We start from the raw sequence: 16,331 nt of genomic DNA, 5'->3' as shown, positions 1-16,331 counted from the left end.
TTGCTGAGCATCTTGTGTGGTTTCATTTGTCCTTGTTCTCCTCTGCAACATCAGGCTGCAACCACAAATTCAAGTGCTGCATCCGAGACCCATCAGTGTCAGACTTAGCAGAAGAGTCTTTGTTACAGGAGCCACCAGCCATGAAATTCTCGCTCTGAATGACACTACTTTGTTATTATTTTTTTGCCCAGCATAAATGACGTGGGTTGGAATATGCACAGCCCCCTGATACTAAGTGATATTTTTTCCCAACTCAGTGTATACATAATGCCAGGAATGAAATTAATTTGTTGTGTACTTCAGTCCTCCTGAGTGGTCCTGCATCAGGACAAGATTTCCCAGTGTGTTATTAGTGGGGAAAATTGTGCTTTCCTTTCACCAGCTTGTTTAAAGAGCAGAAGAATTTGTAGTGGGATATAATTATATTTGATTCCTATTTTCTCTCTTGTTGTTGGAAGTAAAAGAATGCAGCTTCAGGGGTTCACACTTGACTGCTTTCAGTTCAAGTTGATAGTCTGAGCTAAATGGAGCTTTCTGTCCAGATACTGTACAAGTTGTTAATCTCTTGCTTCAATGACACTTGTAAGGAGCTGGTTACTCAGAGTTTGCTGCTGTGTAAAGATGAACCACTCTGGAGGAGTTCTGCTTACTGATGAAAACACACTTTGAAATAAGCCCAGTTCGTATTTAAAGAAACCAATTACAACAAGTAGTTTTGTGTTTTATTGACTGCAAATCACCCATTGCCTTTTTTTGAAAGAGTTCACAGGGACTATTTACTTTTTAAAAGATTCTATTTTCCCCTGTCTTCACGGCCAGCAGAGAAAGCTCTTTGTTATTTGGGTGCACAAATGGATGGAGGATAGGCACAAATATTTTTTGTAGTTAATTGTATCATTCAGAGTAAGAGTGGATGTTACTTTCAACCCAAACATGAGTAATAGAAATGAGGGGCTGTGAGTGTTCTGGGAGTATAAAACCTTGAGAAAGACTTGTCAGAGCTGGCCTTGCCATTCCAGGGAGAATGTTCTCCAGAACCAGAACTATAGAAAATACATGGCTTTATTTGGATAAGTTGCTTCTTTCATAGCAATGTACCTGTTAGAACAGAAACCAGCCAGCTGTATTTTATTCAGATTGGCTGCTTGCTTCCATCTTGCTGATAGATTTCAATCATGTTCTTAAATTCCCCGTCAGCTATTGTAGCTTTCTCTGTTGCTTTTGCTTCTCTCTCTTTCTTCAAGCTGCTACTTGCAAGATCTCCCTCATTACCAGCCATTGTTTCCTCCCCGATTCCAGCCTTTCACAGAGAATTGGAGGGTTTAATTCCCCCACCTTTTAACCTTCTATTGTTCACTTCTCTCTCCACCCCTGACCCAGATTCCTCATACAAAACCACCTCTCATCCTTGGGGACAGAGGTTTTATTTCTGCTCTCAGGTGAATCTGTATTGCTGCAGGCAGAGCTTCAGATATTTGCAGGTATTGCCACATTGAGCCTGGTAATTTTTCTTTTAAGATATTATTCAAGCTCTTCTGGATCATAATTTCTCTACTTATTACCTTCCAACCTCTCAGAGAGATGTCAGACATTTGCTCTGACATGTAGCAAGTTTTGAAGCAATACTTAGCAATTTTTTAATGCAATCTAAACAGAAGATTCTCTGTCTCTCCTTGATGTGTGAGCATCTGAAAGTAAAGGCCTAAGGTGAGCTTATCTCCCTTCTCAGGCACATGCAGCTCTTCCAATGCTTTCCTTGCACTGCTTCTGTAATCTTAGTGAGGGCTAATTTATAATCAGGTGAATGTGGCAAAAAAAAAAAAAAAAAAAAAAGAGATTGATTTTCACTTCCCGTGATTTTAATTTAATGTGTGGCAACTGGGTATTCATCAGGTTTTAAATTCCTTTGGGACATGCCATCAAACACATACACTTCCTATGCTTTGTTATTAAAATGAGCGAAGCGTTTCCTGCAGAACTCTGTGGCCAGATCCAAAGAGAAATTGCCTCTGATTAAGCCATCCCCACAGCTGTGCCTGAGCCCAGAGCCTTTCCAAGTCGTTGTCGTTGGTTTTCCAGGAAGTTCTGGGAAGGTTCTGGGTTCCTTGGGCCTTGTCACAGTGAGCACAGTCTGGGAGCGGCGGTGCCGGGTGACGGAAGGGGTGTCTGGCGCATGGCTGCGCAACTCCCACTGCTATTTCTTGCTTTCCTTTCTAATTGATGACTCCTTCCATCTGTTCCCGAGCCATCCCTCTGCTGTCCTTTCCCACACACAGTCTCCTGCCCCTGTTCCACCCTTGAGCTCAGGCTGAGTGCCCCAAGGCTCCTGCCAGGAGCTGGTTGATACCAGGAGTAGCTGGGTGCTAAGATGCTGCTGACAGAGATGTAACATCAGGTCAGCCCAGGCTGGGCTCCCCCGGCAGCATTTCAGTGGGCTCAGATGCTTCTCTCTCCGTGCTGCTTTAACTGCAATTCCCTGAGCAAGCTCCACGGATTCTTTAATTCAGAAAAAGAATAAAAAAAACCAAACCCAAACTCTTCACGTTATAAAATCGGTTTAATTGTTGCTCTGAGGTGGATTCCTTCTGAATCTGTCACCACCTCCTGGGTTCATGACCACCTTCTGGCTTTCTGGAATAAGTCAGTAATGTAGAAGCACTGTAGCAGCCTAGGTTGTTTTTTTTTTCCCCCAAGAGCCTTTATGTTCTTTCCAGTCTATATTTGAATCTCTCTTTTCTTGTCTAACTCTCCATTTGGTGGCTTAGCATACGGGAAGCCTGTTTTATAGTGCAGAGAAATGCATTTCTGCGTGCTAAGGAGTGAATTTTTAACAAGAACCTAGATGTATGTACCAGCCAGAGGGATTTTTCTGGCAGAAGCTCCAAAATGGACAAAATCAAGAAAGAAGAAATCATGGCAATCATAGCTGTGGTCGACCATTATCTAAGAAGCCTTGGACCTTCAAGGTGTGTTGGAGGGACGATTAAACAAGAGCATTGGGCATCTCAGTGCCTAAAAATAGATCCTCAAGAGCATGTAAGTCACTGATTTTCCACAGATTCCTCATGGGGGTTATGGACTCAAACACCCACAAAAATTGGTGTTACAAATGCATGAGAAATGCTCATCAAAATTAACCTGAGAGCCCATGTTTTGGTGTCTGTTTAAGGTGGCCTTTTCCTCTCAGAGACATCCCCATGCAGAGCTCCCACACGTTTTTCTGAGCACCTACCAAAGAAGCAGGGAAATGAGGGTTTACCTCACCTCTATTTGGAGGGTTCCTCATGATTTTTAGATTAAGGATGTTAATGGCTTATGGATTATATTATGCTTGGGTATAGGCACAGTCAAATTATTAAGTTTTTGTCCTGAGGTGATAACACCGAGGCTACAGTCGTGAGGCAGAAAATCTTCCAGGAGGGAGTGGAAGCTGCTGGAATATTTCCTTTTTTAATTTCCCAGCACCGCAGAATTTGGGACTTCTGTTAAAATAAACAAATTCTAATAAGCTATTAGTGAAAATGAGAGAAGCTCAAAAACTGCAGCTGCGAGTATTCGCTGACTTCCTTGATTGTCACATTTTCCCATTGTACAAGAGTGGTTATTGCAGTGGGCTCTGCCATGTAGGAAGGAATGATATTTCCTGCTTTGGGGGAAAGACAGGCAGTTAAATGGAATAAAATAATCACTCGTCAGGTGATCTCTCTCATGGTGTAGGTCGGAAAGAGTTCCCACCATTTTCCACGAAACTTAATAATTTCAAGTGACTTTCATATTTTGGATGTTTTTATAACACTGATTAGAAACCTCCAGATGATGAAATGTTACAGCTCTGGCAAGAATCTAATAAAAATCCCCCCTGGGATTGATTTTGATTGACTACAGTTGCCTGTCTGCTTTTATTTTACTGTATATGAACAGACAGGAATGAGCAGGATTGTGTTAACCCTTCCCTGGCCTAATTCCTGTCCTTGGGGGCCTGGGCCGTCACTGCTTTCCACCGCTGACACCCAGAGAAAGGAAAAAGCAGTTTAAGGGTTCCATTAACACTCATAGTTCCTTTGTGCTTTGTAGCTCCAAATATAATCAGGGGCATTGGAGGAAGATATTGGAAAATGGAACCCGCACAGGGTTATAATTCAAATTAGTGGCACAGCCCTGGTGAAGCAGTTCTTGTTCTGGAAATTATATTGATACTTCTGTGGAGCTAACTAATGCACACATTTAGAAGTTAATGAATAAAGTTCAAAGTTGTTCTTTAGGAAGCCTTGCATCTGTTAGAAGTCAAGAAGAAGGTTTTTTCCTGTCAAATAAAGGTGTTCAATGATGCACACGTGCTGTGTCCATTTCTGCTGGTAAGAGTTCCACCTGCTAAGGGTAGTTGCTTGCCAAAAGAAATGGAACCAAAACGTAAAATTATGTTAGAGAAATATTATTCTTTTCTTTATAAATTAAGCACTGGGATGTTAAATTAAGTTTAAACTGTTCAATTTATTTATGCTTACTGATTCTTTTCAGTGCTGTGTAACTGTGAGATCACTATGCACACAGACATTAAATCCATTTAAGTAATTTATTTTCTGTCTTTCTTGAAGCAGTTTCCTCAGTAAGAAACCCCTTGATTTTCCAAATAGATGCATTAGCGATCAGTGGAGAAGCCTGAAATAGAATAAATATTTATTACCTGTTGTATAGTTTATGTTATTAGAAGTCAATTTTTTAATGTAGGTTACTCTTTTTTTTAAAAAAGTGAATTTCCTATCCTTTGGAATCTTTGTATCTTAGATTTAAGTAGATATGCTTAAAATTTTTGTGGTTTTTAGCACCTCCCCCTCCTTCCTATGTTCTTGTTTCAGTTATTTGCTCTTCCTCTGGAAGCATGTTTGCACTGCCAGCCATAGCTATCCCTGGGTGTATTTTTTTTCAGAATTAGGACTTTCCAAACTTCTCTGGTTACATCTTGTATTTCCTGGCATCTGCATAAAATTTAGCAAACGAGCTTGGTCAATTATTTTTGGTAATTTTTACTCTGTCCAAAAAGAAATTCTCTTTTATTCCAGCGCGATGGAAGGGGAGGGGAGAAGAATCGTGCTTGTATCCCTTCTGTTTCCAACTGGAATATGGGAATGTAGGGAAGAGATTCTGTGTAGGGGCAGGCTTGGCTCTACCCTTAACGTGGTCATTGTGTGAAGCTTGGGGTGATTTGCACTTCTTCTCAGGTCCTTTGGAAGAAATAAATAAATAAATAGGGAAAGGGGAATAAATAGCAAAAAATGAAGAGAAGAAAGAGAAATCAATGGGGAAAAAAGAAATAATAGCAAAAAGGAAATAGGGGAAAGGAAATAGATAGGGGAAAGGAAATAAATAGCAAAAAGTGAGTAAACAGCAACAAGCAAATGAATAGCAACAAGCGAATAAGCAGCGGGATGCTCTGTGCACCGGGAGGCAGCTGTGCAAATTGAAAGCGAAAGGCAGGTCCCCGGCAGCTCCCAGCCCTGGCTGGGCTTTCCCGTGCCCAGCCGCGGCTGCTCCAGTGCCCCTTGCCGCCTGGCAAATGGGAATTTTTGGCCCCCGGGGCCCCGCAGCTCGCTGGTCCCGCGGCGCTCCCGCAGCGCCGGGCTGGGAGCGGGAGCAGCGTGTGCTCTGCGGGGCTGTGGCGGCGGCAGGTTCACATGACTAATGCTGGGAGAGAGAGCAGGAGCGCTTTCCTTTTTTTTCTTCTTCTACTTCTTCCTTTTTTTTTTTTTTTTTTTTTTTTTTTGAGCAGCTCCAGTCTGTGCACAGTTGGCTCCCAGCTGACAGACAGAATGTGGGGTGGGCTTTGTCACCAGAACGCTGGGTACTGCATGCCCAGCTATGCTCGCAATTCCACAGTGCCCAGAAACCTGCTGCTTATGTCAGGGTGCAGCCAGCCTGAACACATAGAAATTGGGTAGCTTGATTGGTTTTTGGTTTTTTCTTAAAAATATATTATTATTATTTTTTATTTTTTTTTTTTTTGCCTCTTTCTTCCCTGCAAAGGTTATATAATGAGGGGATTGCTGCTAAAGTAAAAAGGGAAAATGAAGTCTTTGTTAAATGCCTTCACAAAGAAAGAAGGTAAGCGATGAAAGCAGAACACTTTGATGTTTCAGACTGGTGTTGTCTTGTGTACATTTAATATGATGGGCTTAGTGACTCTATAATTAATCAATTCCTGCGATTTCTTTTTCAAAATTATTTGATGTTAGACAGTCCATTTAGGCAAGTGGTTATTAAAGCTGGATGTGACTTTATTCCTTTCAGGATTTTCTCTGAAGAATCAAGTAGTTATAAAAATGTTTTTGTTCCCTAAGAAATGCATTTGGAATTTCCTACAGAAGGATTTTCCTAGGTGAATTTTGTCAGTGAATGGTGCCGAATTGCCCCTTCAGATGTATGAATTGCCAGGAATAGAATTCAGAGAGCTGGAGGAAGGATTATGTGGTACTTTCAAGTATGCTTTTAGGGATGATAAATTTAAACTTTTGGGGCATGGAATTAGTTCAGGCATTTTCATGTCATTTTATATCGAATGGTTTTTTCCCAAACAAGTTTTGCCACAGTTATTCTTGCAGTTCTGAAACGTGGTGAAATATTGGGGAAAAGCAGAGTCCAACAGGGACTAAAGCATGGAGATTTGGATTTCATTATTTTGTGTTGTAGTTCTGGTTTTTAATTGTGAAAATAATATAAATAATGCTGATAAGAAGCAGCTAAAAAAATATCCACCCACTTACAGTTTGCAGATTTCTGGGGAAAAGAAACAGTTGGGTGGAATATTAATCACTTCAGGCACAGAAACGCTTATTTTTAACTCTTTCTATAAAAGATTTGTGTTAGACACACATCAATTGGTGTCATTAGTTGTCCCCTTCCCTGTTTATTTCCTGTAGTAAAGACTAATTTTGCTCGTAGTTTTCTCCTCAAGAATAGAACATTAACAGCAAAGCAAAAGCTAAACTCTTAAATGGGCTTGTGAAATGCTCCTGAGGTGTGTAAGGGAAAAAGAATTCCTTTCCTCTGGTGCCTGGAGGGTGGTTGCTCCAATCTGTCAGTACAGATGTGCTCTGCGGCTCGCTGTCCGCGCTGTCACCGTGCCCCAGCACCCTGTCCTTGTCCTCCCTCCTCCTCCCACCTGCAGAGATCCCACCAGCCCCTCCAGAGTCCCAGAAAACACCCCCAAAACGTGGGCAATATTTCGTTTTCTCAGCCTGTGGCTGGAAGGGCTGGGCAGGCTGCTTTCAGCTTCAGGAGAAATCAAGATCTGAGGGTCAGATCCAAGTTTTACTGAATCCAAGGCAAACTTTGGTGACCTGGGGGGGACAGCATTAGACCTTCAGGTAGCACACCTGAGTGTGCCAAACATCCCCTGTATTCAGTTTGTGGGTTTTCTCCTTGACTGAATTCTCCCTTGTTGTACCTGGGAAAGATCCCCATCTTGGATGAAGTAATTTCTGGAGCCGTATTCCAAATGCCAAAAATGAAGGAATGCAGAAATGTCGCATCTCTGCCCCACACACCAGCCTAAGGGTCTGTAGGTGCCAGTTTTGGAGATAAATGCTGTGAGTTTGCTGTAAGTTAGCACTAACTGGGGCTTCCACTGTGACATCTGAAGCACCAAGGTGCTCTCATGACACCCTCGGCTGCTTTGAAACCTTAAAGAAATATGGAATGGGGAAAAACTTGAAATGTCAGGAGAATTATACAGAGTTTCTGCCAGTTTCTAGCATAAGTATTGGACTTCTGTGCTTTGTCCCCTTTAACAGCTTTTAAAGGCTTCTTCCCTTATTTCAAAGGAAACATGGAAATGGATTGAAGCCCTTTCTGTGCACGCTGCTCCCATGCTTGGTTGTTCTGATGTTCTCGAGTTGTTTCCTAGAGAAAGTTTCAGCTCACTGGAAATCCAGTGGATGTTATTGTAAAATATTCAGAATTGTAGTTAATCATAAACTGATTCTGGTGAAAATGATACAAACCACTCCTTTACTTGCAGTTTCATCTCTATTTTATGCTATAAATATGCTCTCAGTTTTGCTCTGAAACCTTAAATTTTGCTTTGTTCTCTCAATTAAAGGCTCTATTTCAAGGCAGGACAGATTGATTCCTATGTATATTCATATTTATGTGAATTTGTTTACTTGCACAGTATGACAGACATTCTTATTCTGTTTTTTGTGTGGTTTTGAAGGGTATTGAATGAGTAAACATTTTGGCTCTTTATAAATGGCACTTACTGGCACTTTAGACATGAGGGATGATACTTTGTGGGGCTTCTTTCCTAATTTAAATATGATTTTTTTCTTTGGGAGTTACAAGAGCTCAGTGAAGCCCTCAGGATATTGCCTGGCTGCCTTTTGTTAGTTATGCCACTGTGACTTTTCAGATGTAAATCTCTGCACTTTGGCTCAGGTCCTGTGACCCCGTGAGCTCCACCGAGAGAAATTAATGAGGGCGGGTGCAATAATGGGGATCAAGGCCAGCATGAAGTTTTGGGGTCGAATCCTTTATGATAGGGCAGGACATTCCATCGCATCTGGTGATAACTGGGTGCATTTTTATTAGGGACTTTGCCTTCTAAGTCACACTTGGAACAAACTGACCCACTGGAGCGGGGAAAGGAGATGTGGAAAATTGTGTGAGTGCTCGTGTGTAGCAGGAACACGCAGGGAGGGCTGGACCCTCTGCTCTGAGTCAGATTTGTACTGCCCTTGCTTGGTTTGGTGCTGTGGCTCTTTCATTAAGGAGTTCATTGGAGCCTTTGGATACAGTGGTGTTCCCTCTGGGATGCGGCACGTGACGGAGCCGGGGTATTACCCTGGGGTAATATGCTCTATATACAATAGTAATGGATGTGGTAGGAATGCCAGGATTAGAAAGAGGGGAATGCCTAGGGATTGCAGCAGTGTAATAGAGTTCTGCCAGGAGAGGAAGCCGTGTCCTCGATTCTTAACCTGGAAGATGGGGATAAGGTGACTGTTCACAGATTTCAGGTTAGGCCTGAACTTGAGATGGACCAGTTTGGGTGCCAGCTGGGGGATGGAAGCTGCAAGTCCATGCCTCAGGAATTCTGCTGGGCAGCCCTATTCTATGCCTTTCTGTCTGAACGTGACAACACAGCAGGAAAATGAACTTTCTGAGCCTCAAACTTGGCAATAATGAGGTGTTTCCCATTTCCTAGAGCACAGTTCAGACTCTTCAGCAGGCTCATGGCACTGGTGTTGCCTCACCATGTATTCAAGCCAGCAAACAGGTTAACGTTGCCCGTTGTTTTTGATTTAATGATGTTCTAAAGATAATTTGATCAGCTCTGCTGGCAAGGTGGAGTTTCTGTCTCTGCAGAAGAAACAATGCCATATGTTGCATGTGGTGGTAAACAAACATGAATGTGAAATCATCTGAGCTCACCCTCCGTGTCTCTCTTTGCACAGTGCCCTTTAGGGAGGCTCCCACCTACTCTAACAGGAGGAGGAGGCCTCCCAGCACCTTGGCAGCCCCCCGGATCCTGCTCCGCTCCAACAGTGACAACAACCTGAACATCAACAACCTCCCTGAGTGGTCAGCCTCTTCCTCTGCCTCTTCACACCGCAGCCTTTCCCCTCACCTGCTCCAACAGATGCAGAGTAATCCCAATGGAACTGTAAAAACCGTGGCGAGTTACACTCCGTCCTCCCGGAGCCGCTCGCCATCCCTCAACAGGCTGGGAGAGGATGCCAAGAGGCAGCAGCACAGGCACATCAGGTGAGTTGCCACCATGCTGGCCTGCCACGTTCCTTTATGTTGTTTGCACTCTCTGGAATGTATAGTTATTCATTCTCAGCACGGTGGGCCATGCCCAAGTGTGAATATTTTAACTGGAAGCACCAAAGCCAGCTGTTTCCTCACAGAGCTCCAGCAGCCAGGCAGACTTGCAAGTTCAGCAGTGACTTAACACAGAGTTGCACCTCCAGATCAAGGTGCTGGCTCTGCACATCTTCCCATAGTTGAAATAAGGATTGCATTTAAAAGCAAAGCAAACTGTTTCTGGGATATCTGGTCCCTTCATGGAACTATTGGTCATGCCTGGAAGCTGTGTTGGAGCTGCTCATGGGTGATGGAGCAGAGGCTCTTTAAGTTCTCTCTTCTGTACGTGTGTGCTGAACCAAAGAGTGAATAGAGGGAGTAATGCGACCTAGCAGGCATTCTGGGCAAATATCCTGCAGCTCTGTCCCACTGGAGAGCAAATCCTGACTAATTAGAGTCATGTAGGTATTGTAAGCCATGGAATAAAGCAGAGGGCTGGGGCTAAGGTTTCATCGCAGCTGGGGGCTGCAGGCTGGAGAAGCCACTGCCCTGGACTCAGAGCTCCTGTCAAATGGTGGAAGAGATGGAGCTGCACCAGGACAAGTGGTTGAAGTGCTGCAAAAAATCAGGGAGACATCAGAGCTGAGCACTGCTGGAGAGAACCAGAGCTCACATGTTTTGGCCAAACACTTTTAACTCACTACTCATCTAAAAATCAGGCTTTGTCTCTCCTGTTTCCTAATATATATATATATATATATATATATATAAAAATCTGCTGTTCAGAGTAGAAAAGGACTTGGACATTGTCAAGAGATGCAGTTGTTGGTTTCTCTTTGCTGTTTGTAGTTGTAAATGGATCTTCAGTGGCGTTTTCAAGTCAGTAAAACAAAATGTCATGTAGCTGACACTGCCTCTTACCTTGCCTGTTCCTCTGCTCTCCCTGACCCTAGGCACCCAAACTGACAGGCACTGTGTGGGGTGGAAACAATGCTGCTGGACAGGGGAGATCTGCTGTGTTGTGCAACAAAGTTGTCTGGAATGTGAGAAGGAGTGGAATCAAAGGGAAGGAAGGGGATACGGATTTCTTATGCCGGTGGTTTCATGCTCATCTTGCTTTGTTGTATGTTACAATAATGGCAAAAGTTCATTTAGGTATAATTTGGGTGGCATTTCCTCACAGAGCCCAGTATCAGCTTAAAAACAGTCTTCAACGGGGCTTCAGCTGAGTGAGGTGCCTTTCAGAGAATGAGGGTTCTTGTGTTCCACTGGATCCTTCTGATGCTACCAGAGAGGGAGGTTCTACCTTAGAGTCAGTGATTATTTTAGCTGAAAGGGATAAAAAGTGCCTTTTCATCAATACTTCTGGGATAACACATTTCAAATTCCAGAAATATAAACAATCCTTTGAGCTGGGGGTAACAATTAGATTTTTTTTTTTTTTGACTAAGCAAACATTTACTTGATTTGACTTTGTTCAGCCTCTTTTCCTCTTCCCTTTCTGAAAAGTAACTCAAATGGTAGTGGAAACCAATTTAATGCCTGAGAGTTTGTGGATATGAAATTTTGGTCTTTCTCTTAGTGCATCAGCATCACAGCTACTGCAAGTGCTACCCAGCTGCAGACTTCCCTCTGTGCCACCAAGACTGGTTACAGAGAAGTCCAGAGTACATGCAAGTACTGAGAACAGAGCTGGAGGCTCTCTCGATTCAAAGACAACGAAAAGGATTTTATATATAATTTTTCCTGCAAATAACACCTTTTCTTGCCACAGGCCCATTTTGCAGTCAGGCATGGCACCTTATATGAGACTTTCCTCACATATTTTATTTAACTGTGTGCCCATCTACTTACTGTCAGCTAAATGTGGGAATTGTTGCTGTCTCTGCTTATTATTTGCAAATAATAACAAATAATAACAGTCACCACGAAGCTGTTGCTCCCCTGAGATGGAAAAGCCCTTTTTGACAGAGCAGGAGGATGGGTTGTGGAGCAGAAGCAGCCAGAAGGGGCAGGGTGATGGAGGAGGTCAGACTGTGACAAAGGATTAATGAGGTTTGTGGGATTTGTGCTGTGGAGAGGTGCTGGAAGGCGATGCTGCAAGGGATTCTGTGACCTTTGCAGCCCGTGTGGCTCAGGTGTTTTATCTCCTCAGGCTGAAAGAGGAGAGATTTAGATTGGATATATTAGGAAGAAATTCTTTCCTGAGAGAGTGGCGAAGCACTAGAACAGATTTCCCAGAGAAGCTGTGGCTGCCCCATCCCTGGAAGTGTCCAAGGCCAGGCTGGAGCAACCTGGTCCAGAGGAAGGTGTCCCTGCCCACGGCAGGGGGTGGCACTGGGTGGTCTTAAAGGTCCCTTCTGAGCCAAACTGTTCTGTGATTCTCATGAGGCTGTTGCTTTCCACAGCGAAGTGCTCAGGGGGGGAAGCTGGGAATGCAAGGGAAGGGACAGCCTTCCTGTGGAACTTACCCCACAGAAATTAGTGAATGAGGTGCCAACACAGCCTCAGTCAGGGCTGAGCTGCAAAGGATGGCCACCTTCTTCTGGCTGAGAGGGAAACATGTCCACACATCTCCTGAAATCTCCGCATCCTCCTCCTGCTCCTTCCTGGCATGGCACTTGCTGGGCTGGGAGCCCACGCTGGGGACAAGCAAGGGAGAGGAAAGATCTCTTTTTAAAAAGTCCTGCACCCCACGTTGCAGCCCTGATTTCCATTAGTGAGCCTGTTGCCTGAGAAGTTCTGCATTCCTTGTGTGGGTTTAATGTGCCATTTCCCTTTTCTCTTTCTGCAAGAGAGAAAATGAATGTATCTTCTGTGCTCGCAGTTAAAGTGGATGCTGGGAGATAACACTGGGAATAGCTGCCACCAGACTAGGCAGAAACACAGCTTGATACAAGTGGAAATCAGATGTGTAGCTATAGTTTATAGATCTGGGGTTTTTTTTTTTATGGTGATGACTGTTCCTTCACTTACAAGGAAAAAGGAATGGAGCAAAAGAACTGAAATCTGAGCGTCGTCTTTTCCAGGCTTTCTTTAAACAACTGTGAGAGTTGGCTGAGGTTTCTGGTGCAAACTCCATCACAGACATGCAACCAGAGCTCACTTTTAAACTGCTGAGTGTGGCTTACCACGATCAGCACCTCCTCACAGTAATAGAACAGAGCAAGGTGAAAGGGGAATGCAATTCCAAATGGTGAAGAAGTTACTGCAGGAAAATGGGAGTGTTCCTGATAGGAAGGATCCACTAGGTTTGGGTTTTTACCAGAATTCTTCTGTACCTACTGACTTACTGGCTCCCATTTTGGTAGGAGACTAGTTAAAAATAATAAAAAAAAGAAGGTTAAAACCCAGCAGACCACAGCCCTTGTATTTCATTTTGCTTAAAGCAGTTTCAGATACTTTCTCACAAGAAGGCAAGCAACACTCACAAGAGTGTTATGGTGCTCAACCACCACTAAACCACCCTTCTTCCTTTGGTAGCCTAACTTTTCCCTAGCAACCTCTATTAATATTATTCCTTCTCACGAATATTTTCCTTTTCTAGACTTTGTTTAAGACTGCAAGTTTTTATGCTTTGGGGTTTAAGTTAACTGATAGTGTCCTGCAAGTTTATTATGATATATCCTATAGGTTTCCCACCCTCTTAAATATTTGCCTCTTTGTCTTTTCATATATCTTTGACGGTTCACTCATTTTCCCACAGGTTTAATACTGATCTTATGCATGTTCACCACCTTTCAACAATTCCTTTTTTATACACCAGGAATAGACTGTGAGTTGGTGGTGACCTGTGGCTTTCCTGGGCACATGCTGAAGTCACTGAGTGAGCTGGCAATTGCCATCCAGAAGAAACTATCATTTGGAAAATGTTAACCACAAGCACCGGGCTTTGTGCAGATCTAAATTTAGCCCCGGGCCTGGGAGTGATGAAGTAACTTGATTATTCAGTCCATTTAGTTAATAATTCAGTGGTCTCACTTGTTCACTCTGTGCTACAAAGATACCCATTCCCAAGAATTGTAAATACAGACGTTTTCAAGTCCCTCTGACAAATTGGCATGCTGGGAATGTATGATGGGCATATAAATTTTGAATTTAATTAGGGCCTGGGAACGTGCAATTTTAATTTGCGGAAAAACTAAAAGCTTTAATGTTGTGTGTTTTCTGTTCTAGGCCATTATGGTCAGGTGAATATTGATCATGTTTCACACTGAAAGATTTCAACCCTTAAAAGCTCCTGTTTGGTATTTTTTCTGCAGGGTTAGATGTCTTGCTGGAAGACAGTTTTGTTATTCACTGCTTAGTTTAATCCTGCTAGTGTGATGGTAAATGATTAACTTTCCCCTTTTGAATAAGCTGTTAATGATTTTTAATTTCAATTTCCAGTGCCATTTACAGTCCCAGTGCCAACAAGGATACTCTGTCTGCCTTGGATTATCAGGGTCCCAAAAGGAAGCTCTACAGTGCTGTCCCTGGGAGACTTTTTATCGTAGTAAAGCCATATCAACCTCAAGGGGAAGGGGAAATTCACCTGCACAAAGGAGACAGAGTCAAAGGTGAGCACCTGATTCATTTGGAACAAACCTTTTCTCCTGCTAGGTGGGAATTTTATGTTAAACTTCTCTTTTGCAGGGGTGGAAATAATCTGTATGGTGAAAGTGCTTTTATGCATTTGTTTCTCTGTAGGGCATTTTGCTCCCAGCTCTGTTTTGTAACCAATGCATATTTAGCTGCCACTTTAACTGACTTCAAAATGCTGCTACAACTCACAGCTATGTGCAGTAGTAGCACCATTGTCTCTTACCCAGAGCACAGAATTTGCTTCTGGAGCCATTCCAGAGGCACCACTCCAGGGCTTTAAAGGGTTGTAAACATGTCAGCTATCTAAAGAGCTCAGGAAGGGAACGGGGGTAAGGTCAGCTCTGCTTCAGGCCCTTTCCTCAAGGAACATTTAATTGGTTAAGTAGAAAATGTCCCCTCACAGGTCTTTGGATAAGTAGGTAGGGAGAACTTCCTGCAAATGTAATTGTGGAGGAAGCGTGGTGGTGCATGTGAAATTTCTGGTCACTGCTGCACTTGTCTGCTAAGGCCAGGTTTAAATCAAGGCCGAGCTTTGTTATTGTTTTGAAGGCAGTAAATCCATCCAGAAAAAATGGGAAATGGGGTTTACAGGGCTCACCTTCCCAAGAGTGAGGTGTGACACTGTGGCTTTGCACATCCAGGTAAAACAGAATAAAAGAGACTTTGTGTGGGATCCATACAAATCAAACAACAGTTAGGGAAATCAAACAAAAGGGAATAAATTCAGTGTCCTAAATAAAAGTGTTAAGCAGCTGCAAATTTTCTTGCAAAAGGAACTACGTATCTCACAAAGGAAAACTTCAAATACCTCCTCCCTTGAGCCTCCAAGCAGTAGTTGGAAAAAAAAATAGGGAGCCATTAGAAGGTATTTTTGCATTTTTATTTTTGGATGTACTGATTCTGAAGCGTTTGTGGGTTTAATAATTTTTGTTAACTCCAGCCCTCAGTAGGACAGAAATCTGAAGGATGCTGCACTTAAAGGTAAAATGTGCAAGGTTAATTTTAAATGCAAGGATGAAGGAAGAAGGTTAAACTTAGAGTCTGTGGGGCTGAAAAGATAATTTTGCAGTTCCCTGATCAGGCAGGAAGCAGTGATTATGATCTCATGGTGCACAAGGACCAGGATGAAATTTTGGTGGTACTAAATAACTTTCTCCACTCAGAGTGTTCAGAGATCTGGGAGGTGTCAATGGATGAGGAATGAGGTGTTGGACACACACACGTTCCATTGTCCTGTTGGATTGAAGGATGCGGGAATATTCTCTTTATGTAGAGGATGTAAGATCAACAACACAGGTTCTTCTCACCAGAGTAAGACAACTCAGGGCAGTTCTGGGAAAAGGAAAGACAGAAACTGTGTTTCCTGGCAAAAGAGGAAGCACTGCAACAGGTTGCCTGGAATGCTGAATATTTAGAGGCATTCACTATCTAGCAGCTGGTTTACATTAGGTTTTGAGACTATTATATGCAAAAAATAAGCCCAGAATAAAGGATTTAAATTTCGATGAAGTGTTTAATGTTTTTGAAAAGTTAATTCAGGAGCCCTTGGTTCTAAATTATTATGACAGTCACTGGAAAACATTGCAGGAAGGAGTTAGTCCACTTTTCATATTTTCTTATAATGGTGTAGTCTAAATGTGAGACCAATGATTTTTGGGAGGGGCCCTCAAAATGCTGAAATAAAAAATGGAATTATGGCTGGATTTTCTTCTCTGTGGGGAAAGTGTAAGTTTATTGGAAATAACACATTAATTATTGCTGTCAGCAAAAGGGGGATGTGTCCATCCCACATCAAATCATTCCTGCAGGGATTATTTTTTCCAGTTTCAAGAATCTGATTTGCACATTGAATTGAAATCTGGCAGAGTTTTTCCAGGTCCATTTGTTTTAAAGCATTTTAGAGAAGTTTGCTGCAGCAAAGTCTGGCGAGGTTTCTATATGTGTCA

At 42.8% G+C, this 16,331-nt stretch overlaps 1 protein-coding gene across 10 annotated transcripts in view; it reads left to right on the top strand.

The window, feature by feature from the left end:
• SHANK2 (SH3 and multiple ankyrin repeat domains 2) overlaps nt 1–16,331 on the top strand; it is a 279,072-nt gene that overhangs the window by 91,422 nt on the left and 171,319 nt on the right. For 8 of the 10 annotated variants that reach the window (XM_048308457.1, XM_048308455.1, XM_048308456.1 and 5 more), the window contains 2 exons: nt 9,450–9,759; nt 14,191–14,360. In XM_048308457.1, the coding sequence (XP_048164414.1) occupies nt 9,450–9,759; nt 14,191–14,360 (480 nt within the window). Of the gene's footprint in view, nt 1–5,795; nt 6,100–9,449; nt 9,760–14,190; nt 14,361–16,331 lie in introns of those variants that run through there. The other 2 variants (XM_048308460.1, XM_048308461.1) reach the window with 2 other exon arrangements.

This window comes from Corvus hawaiiensis, chromosome 6, assembly GCF_020740725.1.
Source record: "Corvus hawaiiensis isolate bCorHaw1 chromosome 6, bCorHaw1.pri.cur, whole genome shotgun sequence".
Taxonomy (NCBI): domain Eukaryota; kingdom Metazoa; phylum Chordata; class Aves; order Passeriformes; family Corvidae; genus Corvus; species Corvus hawaiiensis.
Note: the sequence above shows the minus strand (reverse complement) of the source record. Positions and strands in the feature narration are given on the sequence as shown.